The sequence below is a fragment of the Pipistrellus kuhlii genome, unplaced genomic scaffold (genome assembly GCF_014108245.1).
Source record: "Pipistrellus kuhlii isolate mPipKuh1 unplaced genomic scaffold, mPipKuh1.p scaffold_m20_p_2, whole genome shotgun sequence".
NCBI classification, from domain to species: Eukaryota; Metazoa; Chordata; class Mammalia; order Chiroptera; family Vespertilionidae; genus Pipistrellus; species Pipistrellus kuhlii.
Window position 1 is genome coordinate 144975050 of NW_023425515.1, and position 13358 is coordinate 144988407.

At 36.3% G+C, this 13358-nt stretch overlaps 1 protein-coding gene across 1 annotated transcript in view; it reads left to right on the plus strand.

The window, feature by feature from the left end:
- Positions 1–13358, plus strand: part of LRRIQ3 (leucine rich repeats and IQ motif containing 3) — a 74299-nt gene that overhangs the window by 16949 nt on the left and 43992 nt on the right. Inside the window, 1 exon segment of the mRNA XM_045583819.1 lies at positions 11824–11977. Within this exon segment, the coding sequence (XP_045439775.1) occupies positions 11824–11977 (154 nt within the window).

Here is a 13358-nt window from a genome sequence, read left to right on the forward strand (position 1 = left end):
AGTCACTATGACGCACTGACTAACAGGGACAGACACTCAACACAGGAGCTGCCATGACATGCACTGGCATTGTGGACCTAGTACCTACACTTGGCTTCCCCTAAGTAGGACACAGGCCCCACCGCCATCCCAGAGTGACAGCTTACCAAATCTCAGCTGATGTTGCCAAGTCCCTGTAGTGCAAAATGCGATCTACAGCCCAGCCCAGCCAGAAACGTCACTGTGGGAATGGGTAATGACGTCAATTAGCAACATTTGGCTTCTCACCCTAGTAACGACTAGCCTCATTGTAGTATCTTCAGCCCAGGAACACGATTTGCTTTATAGCCAGGTGTAAACATTTCACACTTTATCCAAATGTCTGTGAAGCCTTTTCCCATGCCTCATCTCATTTGATCCTCACATAAGTCCTGGAGTAGATAGAAAGGAGACTCAGTGGAATCCTATTTTCTTTTCATTAGATTTAGAAAGCTTAGAAACTTGACCCTACTGAAAAGAAGTAAGAAATGGTGGACCTTGAAAATGACTTTAGATTTTCTCACTGCACAGAATATAGTCAAAGACTGCTGCAGTTAAATATTTTCCCTTTGTTCTAACTGCATTATCTACAATAATAATCTGCTTCGTGTTGATATTTACCACTGTGAGAGAAGTTAGGGTGCTTCATTGGGCTTGAAAAAGTTTAGTTACATCAGAAAGCAGGTCTAATGAAGCAAGTTTATTCTATATCTATAAAAGGCTAAGTTGACATGTGTGATGCATATAAAGTTCTTGCTGGCACCAATTGCACACACATGTTTTGATCTGTCATTGTGGATCCTGAATTTGGTTGACTCTTCTATTATAGAGAAAGAACAAACAGTGATATTAAAATATTTCGTCTGATTAATTTGCTTTCAACATGCATGAATCTGTGCACTGGGCCACTAGTAAAAATATATCAGAGTGGTTCAAGACAGACAAATTTGAATTATTTCTCACTTTAAAATGCTGTTCCATTGGGCATATTAGTTAACTACTCAGAGTATGAGTTCCTGATATGTTAAATGGTAGAGAGCAGGGGCTAATAGCAGTTTGCTTGTGGGAAGTGAGATGCACATAACACCTGACAAATAGGGATATTTCATTCTTATTAGCTATTATTTTTATATTAATGTTATATACTTATATTTATGTTTATTATCTCATATGATATTATAAAGATAATAGTAGTAAGATCTCTTCAGTCTTAAAATATTTTATTTTATTGTTGATAATATTACAGATGTTCTCTAGTTTCTGCCCCCCTTTACCTCCCTCTTCCCAATCCCTACCCTACCCCAAGCCTTGTTATGCTCTCTGCATTATTAGAATCCATGGAAAATGTTTCTTTGTATTTCTTTCTCTTTTCCAATTATATTTTCCATAACATGCACTGAGTAATTGCACTGATCAACTTAGAAATTCTTCAATTACTCCCAATTTTCTAGGGGCAAATGACTAGGATATTTGCCCATGCAATGGTCATCACATACTTTTATTATCACAAGCACTTACCATACTGTGTTGCAGATGTCTGTATAATTACATCTCCAGATGTACTGCACACTCCATATCTCTAGCATATACCATAATGCTTGATACATGGTAGGTGCTCAAACATATTTGCTTAATAGATGATACATAAATAATTGGAGAGATTGTGGAAGCTAGAACCAGAAAAGCATTTTTGGATTCATCTTTGGGAAAGCAAAACCAGAAAGAGCTTGGAAAAATACAAAGCTACCCTGAAAGGTGCCTGTGATTCCTAAAGGTCCAATCAATCAGTGTTCTCATCTATCTATTTCTAGCTATGAGAAATGTCTCTCATGCCCCAGTGTTTTGCACCTTGCTTGAAATTTGTTCACTTAAACTGCTTGACATTTTATATACAGCTTTTAAATTTTATATACTGCCTAACTTTAGAAAATTATTATGATTACTGTTATCATTTTTAAAGTCAAAGTATTTTGATATGGGGGTCTGAGGAAGGTACACTTTTACTTTTAGAATGAAGTGTTCTGCTAGATTGGCAGCTTTCTAAACGTAAGTAAGGGCAGCTATTGAGATAATAGGGGGGATTATTGTTTGGGTCAATGTGATATAAAAAATACAAAAGAATGGAAAAACTTAGGAAAAAAATATTGAATGTGTGGTATATGCCAAGTACCATATTAGATACTTTCGTACATTTTACATTATTTAATACCTTAGAACTTTTAAGTTTGTCTATATTTTCTGTTTTGTTGATGAAATATTAAGAATTTAACTTGGTTGAGAATTTAGGTTATTTGTCCAATGTGAGACAGCTATTTATTTATGTTTAGGACATTTGTAGTCACACATAAAGAGATGAAACTGTGTATGTTAAAAATGCAAATGTCAGGTTTGCCATATCCCAAATTGTATTCTCTCTTTTCCACAGCCCTGGAATCAGTTATTTTCCAAAGATCCCTAGGGAATGGAATTTGGAAACCAAAATCGTGGAACTAGATGTGTTCCTTGCTTATGGGGTGTCATGGTTCATAGGTCATTTCACTAGACTGAGTAGAAAATGGATTATTATTTTCTTCATTGTGAATTCATACTGATACCTCCAATGCTAATCCAACACCAAGGGTTCCTCTCTGCTTACCCTTATTTCCAAATTATATTTCCCTTCTTCTACCATGTAAATTCTGATTGCCAACATTGCAAATAATTTTACTTATTATCTTAACAAGTTAAGCGTCAAGTCTGTTTTGTCTTCCTTTCCAGAAAGTATAGTGTCAGTCACTGGTGATTGACATGGTAATTAACATGTTAATCCTAATGATTAAAGTAGTTTTACAATCATTATACATCAACTACTATCAACCAGAAACACCCCAGTGGAATTATTATTTTCTATATATAATAGTATCTTATATAATAAAAGCCCAGTGACCATAATGGTATAACGACCAGAACAACCACTCAACCAGTCACTGTGAGGTGCATTGACCACCTCTCAGACCCTCCCTCTGGCCTACAGGCTCTCACTGCTGGATAGTGAACAGGGAACCCGGGTGGGTGACGGTGGGGCAGAACTGGGGACTGGCAAGCAGGCAGAATGGCCTCTTGCCCCCGTCCCAGCCCACAGGCCCCAATCACTGCTGGATAGTGAACAGGGAACCACAGGGAACCAATATGGGTAGTGGCGGATTAGGACTGGGGACTGGCAAGCAGGCAGAAGGCAGACCTCTTGGTCCCTCCCCCCAGCCCATGGGCTCCAATCAATCACCACATGGCAAACAGAGTGGGTTGCGGGTGTTGGGCAGTACTGGGGACTGGCAAGAGGGTGGAAGAGGGCCCAGTCACAGGCTAGGCCTAGGGACCCTACCAGCACATGCTTTTGTGTATGCTGGGCCTCTAGTATAATATAACATTTTATATAATGGTACAGTAGCTTTGTATATTACTTTACAAAAATAATATGTCTTTACTGTTACTAAATTATTTTTACTGCAATATACTTTTTTCATGTTTAAAATTTTAAATATAATTAGCTCACTCAATCCTCATGTGAGATATATATAATTATTTCATAGGTACTATAAGAGACAGACTGGGGATTAATAAAAAAAGAAAAAAAGGTAGATGAAAAGAAGAGAAAGTACTACATTTACTTATTTAACACAAATATAATATGAGGAAAACTAAGGCATTTATTTTAGTAGTTGAATATCTCCCCAAACTCTTTATCCCATCTAATAAAAGAGTAATATGCAAATTAACTACCATCTCACTACACCCACAAGCCACACCCGGAGTGAGTATACAAATTAACCCAACCAAGATGGCTGTGGCCATGAAGTGAGCAGGAGGCTGAGGTTTCCTTGGTAATGGAGGAAGCCAAGCTTTCAGCACACCCTGGCCAGTCTAGGCCTCCACTCAAGGCCACAAAGTTTCAATTATAGAAGATAAATAAATCCCAACAAAAATAGCTGCAGCCATGGAGCAAGCAGGAGGCTTGGCTCTACTCAAACTACAAAGTTTCAATTATAGAAGATAAATAAATCCCAGATACCAGGGCCTCCGCTTGGTTCGCTGGGGGGCTTGGCTGGCCTGCAAACCACCACAGGCTGCAAGGGAACTCCCACCCTGATCCAGGACACCCTTCAGGACAAACCAGCTAGCCCTCACCCATGCACCAGGCCTCTATCCTATCTAATAAAAGAGTAATATGCAGATTGATCATCACCCCAACATATAAGATGGCTTCCCACATGTGGTCAAAAATGGCTGCCCCCATGTGGATCCAAGATGTCAGCCACAAGATGACCAGCAGGGGAGGGCCGTTGAGAGGGACCAGGCCTTCAAGGGAGGACAGTTGTGGGCAATCAGGTGAGCAGGGGAGGGTAGTTGGGAGGGACCAGGCCTGCAAGGGAGGGCAGTTGGGGGTGACCAGGACTGTAGGGGAGGGCAGTTAGGGGCAAACAGGCTGGTAGGGGAGCAGTTAGGCATCAATCAGGCTGGCAGGGGAATGTTTAGGGGCTGATCAGGCTGGCATGCAGAAGCAGTTAGGAGCAATCAGGAATGCAGGTTGGCGAGCAGTTGGGAGCCAGCAGTCCTGGATTGTGAGAGGGATGTTTGACTGCCTATTTAGGGCAGTTGGAACATCCCTGGATAATCCCCAGATTGGGGAGGGTGCAGGTAGGGCTGAGGGACACACACACACACCCTTACAGGAATTTTGTGCACCGTGCCTCTAGTATTTATATAGTAGGCCTAGTAGGTAGCATCAGTGTCAGATAGAGAGATTATAATATGCTTGCTGTAGTTTTCTGGTTGCATGTTGATTAATAGCTCATTAGTTAAAATTCCTTTCATAAAATAATTAAAGCAAGTACTTTTCTTATCTTTCCTGCATAATAATTTGGAAAATTATAGGTTATGTTGCATCTAGAGTTCTTATCTGCAAACAATAGAAGCTAAATCTAAATGACTGAGGGAATAATGTAATTTGTTGGAAGTTTATTCTGGAAGCACACAGAATATTCAGGAAGCCACAATAATTGGACTTGAGAAATAAGTAGCAATGAGAGGCAATGCAGAACCATTACTCCACAGAGAAAGAGTTTGCCTAGGGAGCATCCATTTACTAACTTATGACACCTGCCATTCTGCTGCAATTGTCCTTGGGCTTTTGGGTAATTTCTAAAAAAAAAAAAAAAAAAAAAAAAAGTATAAATTCAGGGAGAAAGCATTAAATAGGCTGATGCCAAGTTATATGACAATGTCTTAGGGCACATGTGTCAAACACAAGGCGGCAGGCCAAATCCGTCCCGCCAGGCCTCGCAATGTGGCCCGCACCGCGCTGTCATCACTGCACTCCGCTGCGTTTCCATCACAATGACAGTTTATGACTGTTCAGTAAACCATTCGGCCCGCGATTTAGGCTGGATTTTAGATTTTGGCCCCTTCTCTGATTGAGTTCGACACCCCTATCTTAGGGAAATGAAAAAGGAAGTATCTGTTCCCTTAAGTCAGCCATATATTTGAGATAACAATATATTAATACAGGCAGCCAGAATGGCAGGGTCTTCAGGTACTATGCAGCTTCACTAAATGCACTTTAAATTCATTTTGGTTTGCATAGCCATCTATCTATCAATATATATAAAAGCCCAAGTGACCTAATGACCAGTCGCTGTGATGCACACTGTCCACCAGGGGGCAGACGCTCAATGCAGAAACTGCCCCCTGGTGGTCACTGTGTTCTTCCAGCTGGAGTGCCACTCAGCTGATCTACAGGCACCAGATGCAGGGATCATGGCTGGCCGCTGCAGCCCAGAGACCACAGCAGAGGGCAGCTAGCCTACCAAGCAGCAGCAGTGGCAGTCACAGCAGAGCCAGGATGAGCAGGAGTGGCATGCAGGAGCAGCAGGTGGCTTTGAATTGCCGATAGCCCGATCCCCACAGGCTATACTGAGGGACCCCTCTGGTGCACAAATCTATGCACCAGGCCATTTGTATAATTATAATAGGCAAGACTAAGATGTTTTCTAGGACCTCTAGAATATTTTTGTAAGTTTTCAAATTTCTTATTTTAAATTTAATTCACAATTAAGTTTGTATATGTATAAATCTATATTCAAATATGTATATATGCACTTGTTTTCTATTCTTCTCCAAATGTCTATAAGGAAGCATGGGAGAAAAAAATGTTTGTGTGTGTGTGTGTGTGTGTGTGTGTGCGCGCGCGCATTCACATATGAATGTTTCAGAATATGGTATAGATCAAGGATGCTTGTGGGCACAATCCAACATGGCTTGTTACAAAAGAAGAATGCTTTTTTATATTTTTTAAGAATTATAAATATATAGAAGAGTGTGCAACACAACCAAATATATCCTGCAAGAATCTAAAATATTTACTCTCTGGCTCTTTATGGAAAAAGTTTTAGATCCTGACATAGAAGACTATGCAAAATACAAGGATAAAATTTCTATTTTAATTGAATTTTGATGTGATGGATAATTTTGTTGCTGGTTTTGTTACGTATGTTACTAGTTTTTTAGTAGAATTTAAACTTTGCTTGGAGCTGTGCTCAAGAAAGCAAGAAAAACTTTTCCTCCTAATTTTTAGGTTGCTAGAAAAATGTCAATTTTCTTGAACTATAAAATTTATATGAAGGATAAAAGTGGATAATTATAAAATAAAACTACAGCAATTTGTTGTAGGTAACTTATGATATAATAACTAACTTTGAAATCTATATTGTTAATTGCCCCATAATTATTTGATATATGAATATCCTGGAATCATGACAAATGTTTGCAACTAAGTCTCCCTGTGAAAGAAAAAGATGTTGATTATAATCTAGGGAATTAGACTGTAGGTTGCAACTGAGCTACCAGTTGGTTCATCAAACTTAAGGGCAACTTACTAGGAGGAAAGAGAACAAACAAGATTTATGACCTGGAGATTATTGTGCTAAGCAAAATAAGTCAGTAAGAGAAAGACAAGTATCATATGATCTTACTCATATGTGGAACCTGAAGAAAAAAAATAAACTTATGAACAAAATAGTTCCAGATACATAGAAACATGGAACAGACTGATGAATCTCAGAGGGAAGGTGGGGGTGGGAAGTTGGGTGAGGAGTGATTAATCAAAGAACTTATATACATATATGAATAAACCATGGACACAGACAATAAAATAGTATAGTGAAGGCCTGGGCAGGGTGGGGAGGCTAGAAGATGTCAAAGAGAAACAAAAGGTACATCTGTATTATTTTCAACAATAATGATACATACATACATACATACATACATACATACATACATCAATAAAAGATTTACTAACTTGAAGGTCCCCTGAAAGGGTAAAGAATATATAGGTCATAGTTGATTCTAAGACAAAATCTTTGAACATTAACATCTATGAATGCATTCTTTTTTATATATATACTATTAAACCTCTACTAGTTTTTAAATGGGTATGAATTATCAAATAATACTCAACATAGGAATGTCAAAATGTATTTGATGCAGGATATTACTAGCCTCATTTCAAATTATTCACATAAAAGATTTTCTTTATTAGAATTTTATAATGTACCCAATGTGATTTTATAATATAAAAGCATTAGAGGCAACTTTTCAGTAATACATCTTTTATTTGGATGGTAATTGACTGTTACATGCAGTGTACATTTTGAGTCCTTATTTTGGAATTATGAAAAGGATATTATAATATCTATTATTTTTATAGTAAATTATGTAATTTTGAATGCTGATCTTGTTCAATAGTGACTACATTATTTATATATAATAAAGATTAAGTTAATTCCTACCTAAGAAATTAAGTATATCAAAATAGAAGTAGCACACATTTCTTTCAAAGTAAATCTATTTTAAACTTTTTAAAAAATATATATTTTATTGTTTTTTTACAGACAGGAAGAGAGAGGGATAGAGAGTTAGAAACATCGATGAGAGAGAATCATTGATCAGTTGCCTCTTGCACACCCCGTACTGGGGATGTGCCCACAACCAAGGTACATGCCCTAGACCGGAATCGAACCTGGGACCTTTCAGACTGCAGGCCGATGCTCTATCACTGAGCCAAACCGGTTTAGGCTAAAGTAAATCTATTTTAAATGATATATTTAGATAAACATTCCTATGAAAATATTTGAGTAAGGTGAATTTGTCAGATATAAATAATTTAAAATAAGATCTATCTTTGCATATGGTTTGGGTCGTTAATCATAATCTGTAAAGACAAGGTACAGCTTCAAGCCAGTGTTATCTAAAATTTGCAGCTTTAAAATTAAGTTTAATACTCTTTTGGAACACAGATGTGCTTTCCTCTACTATTTGCTAAACAAAAATATAATCTTTGTTGAAATATTATTAAATGACTGAAAATATTTTATGATTGTGTAAGCAATTTAATAATTTAACAAATAAAATAAATTGTATCTGGTCTTATAATACCTTTCTGAGTTTAATAATGCCTCTACTTAACTTGTCAGAATTAGACTGAATCATTTATTTTTTTTAAGTTTACACAGAATAATTTTAATTTTACTAACACTTTACGGAATGCTTTGATTTTTTTGAAACTCAGAATTTAAAAAAAAAAAGACATGCCTTAGTCTTTTTAGAAACTAGTTTTTCATTTTTGAAGCAGAATATTTCGTATGATTGTTTTCGTTCAAAATGAGTGAGCTTCTTCATAGATACACAAACAAGCTTTAGTGCCATCTTCTTGTCTTCATTAGATTCATTAGCAAACTAATGGCATACAGAGGTGAATAGACTCATTCTAACCTTGTGTGGTTCTTCCTGCACTTGGGGCAGGAGCAGCACAAACATCCATAAACAGAATTCAGGAAATGTAATAATAGTCTTGTTTCTTGGGGACCATGCCCTGGTGATTTAAGCTCTCATGGCAGGATCACTCCTTCTGCCTTCTCTTTCAGATGAGGACAGTTCTGACTCTCTTCAGCCTTTGTTACCATTCCAGAAAAAAGTCTCCTTGAAATATATAGTTCAAAACAAATCACATGCAACACATGGCACTTGCATTTAAGCTACTCTAACAGCCACCTTTGTGTTTGTGACCTATGAATTTTGACTGCCTACTTCAGAGGACAGTTTATTAAACAAAATCAGAAAGTCTCATTATAATGAATCATTTTCTTGGAGTAGACTGGATGTAGATGTAATTAACGTTACTTATGAAATGTCAGAGAGTACTTTTAGGAGATCATGCCTGAACTGGAGCTTTAATAATTGGATCTGATTATCATATTTAATAGAATAACTAAGAACTAGTCATTTTTCTCTTGTTCTTTTCAAAATTTCTTTTTGGATTTTAATAGTTTTTACTATGAGAGGTCTGGATATGGATCTTTGCACTTATACTTTTTATAATTTGTTGAGCCCTTAGATTTATAGACTAATGTTTTCTTTAGATTTCAGTCAGTTTTAGACATTAGTTCTAAAATATTTATTTTCTTCTCTCTTATTTTATCTGTTACTTTCATTATTCCTATGTTGGTGGACTTAATGATACTTCACATTTCCTTGTGGGTCTAATAAGTTGTCTTCAATATTTTTCTCTCTGTCAGCATACTTTTTATCAACCTTTTCAAAATTTCTGATTTCTTTCTACCAATTAAAATCTGCTGTTGAATTATTACTCAAACATTTTTAGTTATTATACTTTTTAATTGCAGAATTTTCATTTGGCTCTTATTTAGTAATTTCTGTGTCTGGATAATCTGTATTTGAGAAGACATAATTATTATACCTCTCTTTACTTATTTAAGGTTTATTTCCTTTAATTATATTTATAATAGCTACTTTGAAGCCTTTATCTGTTTTGTCTGTCATCTGTGCCCTTTCAAAAGCAGTTCCAAAGGCCTGCTCTTTTTATCTGCCTAGTTTACACTTTTTCTTTGCCTGTCATCTTTTTTTGTTGAAAACTGGACATTTTAGATAGCATATTGTAACAACTCTGGATACTGATCTCTTCACCCAGGACTCGTTTTTTGCTTGTTAATTTATTTAATGACTAGGTGGACTATTTTAGTGAAGTCTATTTCCCCCCACACTGAGCAGCCTGTGATACAGCTTCTTAGCGTGCACACCCTTGGCCAGGCGCAGCCACCCGTGGGGTGATAGTAGCTGTAGCAGTGCTCTCTTTGACTATCTTTTTTTCTGATTTCTCTGTTAAGCTCTTTGAAACCTTTGACATCACAACTGTTATGAGCCTCCACTAATTGCCAGCTGATTTCTCTATGGTTTTCAAAAATATTTTGAGAAATTTCTCTATATCTGATCCTTTAAAAAAGTAAATTGAAAAATATCTTAGAAAATCTAATGTAGGCAAGAGTAGCTTAGAGATCTTGGGCTCTCCTCCTCTTCTCAGCCCTTACTTGTAGGGTAGAAGCTCTCACCAAGTTCAAAAGGTAGAGAATAGTAGAGCGCTGATCACCAGTGCTCTCAGCATGTAGAGAACAAGTATAATTATATTATACACTAGAGGCCCAGTGCATGGAAATTCATGTAGTGGAGTGGGGGTCCCTCAGCCAGGCCTGCCCCCTCTCACACTCTAGAAGCCCTCAGGGGTGGAAGGCAAACTGGCCATCAGAAAAGGCAATGCCCCCATCACACCTCTGCTGTTGTCACTGCCAGTATTGCAAGCCTTGGCCGGCCCTGGTTACCTGAGCTTCGGGCTGGCCCTGGGTGCCTGGGCAGCCATTATCTGAGGCTTGCCTGTGCCTCAGACTGGTCCTAGGCAGCTGGGGGAGCTGAGGGAATTAGGGGACTCAGTTCCTGGTGCCCAGTCCCCAGTGGAGCTGAGAGGACTGGGCGCCACCATCTTGTGGCTATGGGCACCACCATCTTTGAGGGTGTGGCAGTCAATTAGCATAATCCTTCCTCATTGGCTGTGAGTCCTTCCAGCTTTGTGAGGATTTGATGGTCAATTAGCATATTTCCTCTTTATTAGGATAGTTAAGAGAACTGTAAACTATCTTGAAGTTGACCAAAGAGAAGCAGGAGAAAAGACAGCTAAGAAGAACTCTTTTAGGATCAGAGAAAACATTTTTGCAAAAGGCTGGAAGTTTATAACATTAAAAATCTTCACTACTTATTATGATATTAGTTTGCTTAATCAATTTATCAGGTAATATTTACATAAACCATAAGATTAAAGTTAGCCTCACTTATTTCTTTCAACTTTTTAAAGTGGGACTTATAGAAAATTTAAAATTATTTTGTGGCTTACATTATATTCTGTAGAATACTACTACTCTACAGTAATTCTCCTAAATGGAAATGAAAATAACTTCTTCATTGGAAAAAATAAAGATAAGTTACTTTATATTTTTCTGGATTATAAAGAGCTAATATGCTAATTAGACCAGATGGCAGAACAAACTTTCAGAACGACCTTCCAGAGGACTTTCTGGAAAGACCAGTGGTGGGGGATGGGGCTGCAAGGCATTAGGGGCTGTGAGGGCCTAGGCAGACGCAGCTGAGAGGGCGTACTCTTGTATGAATTTCATGTATTGGGCCTCTAGTTAGATCATAAAATGCAGAGTAGGATATAATTGTTTATGGATTCAAATCACTACAGATTTCTCATCACTCATTTATCTCATAATAAATGTTGGTGGAAAATCTTAGTTCCTAAATAGTTTAATGTATTATTAAAATAAACATTACATTAAATTTACCACCATGTTTTCTAAGATGTATTTTCATTCTCTTTATTTTGGTTAAAATATTAAATGATTACTTTCCCCCTTTATTATTCAGCCTTGTGTCTTTGTATAGAAAACGTAAAGAAAAATTTATTAGAGAATGTAAAAAAAAATGGGCTGACAAACACAAAAGCTATGAAGATAAGATTTTTAAGGATCTTATTAAGCCTGAAACAATTAAAACAAGAAAGCCTGCACGAAGGAAACATGTAAGTTGAATGAATTTATTACTTTTCTTTTAAATATTTTTATTGAAGATAGTATAATTTTTGTAACATTTTAAGAAAAATATATTGTATCATATTGTTAATATTCTTCTTGTGATTTTCTTGATAAGAGAAAAGTCATATAATAATGTAGTACAAAAGTAATTTTGTGATATATTAATTATACTTATCACAACCATTTTATAATGTATGCTTTGTGTATGTATTTCTCTTGTGAATTATAAGTAGATGTTAATAGTAGTATAAAATTACTTCTTAGTAGTTTTAAATATAAATATTTAGTTTATTAAAGGCTTATAATTCTGCATAATATTAATTCACTATTTGATTCTAAATTATGTACTGCTTTGAGGACACAATGGAAATAGAAACATATTTATTGAATGCTTGCTGTGTAGCAGGCACTGTGCTAGATATATTTCCTGTGATATGTAATTTATTTTCCACAGTACTGTAAGATTGGTATTTTTTTATCTCATTTTTATAAACAGGAAAACTAAGTCTAAGAGGAGTTTGTTAATTTACCAAAGCTACACAATTAAATAACATTCCTGGGACTTATCTTCAGATCTCCTGACACCAAAGTTTATGCTTTTGGTTTTGAATTGGACATTAGGTAATAGTAGAAATGAAGACAATATTGTAGTATAATTAACAAAAATGAACTTTTCATAATTTGTAAAGCAACTGTGTGATAAACTTGTTTAGATGTGGACTTTTCCTAAGTGGCCTGAGCTACAAATATTTTTATTATACTAACATTATTGGGAGGGTCTATCAAAAGGTCCAGGCTGTCATTAGTCTGATTTAATGTAATTGAGGACATGTGTTCTAAATAAAGCAGAGAGATATCCTCAAGCCCTTAAATCTCACAAGTTATTCATTTAATAAAAACATAGTTTTAAAAGGCGAAACCATCCTACTCAAAACTTTTCCCTCATGAGCACTCAGTGCTAACTACATTAATTTGACCCAGATGATAGTATGCTTTATTAAACTATAAAGTTCATGTGAAGTGTCTTTTGGCCCTCTATGTAGAATATAAACTTACTTATTTTAGGCATGACACTTGCTTTTTATATGCTTTAAACAGAAGAGTCTTTCACTGAATATTATAACCAATTTGGATATTGATGATAACCAATTTAGAAAGACTCATATACAAAGATGTGTGTATATATACATACACACATATCCATATATTACATATATCCATATACATAAATGTAGGTTATTTTATGGCAAGTGACTATTATGGGCATCAACAGGAGTAAAATATTCATATTATAAAGATTACTAGAGGCTTGGTGCATAAAAATTTATGCACTGGAGGTGGATCCTTCAATCTGGCTTGCCTCCTCTC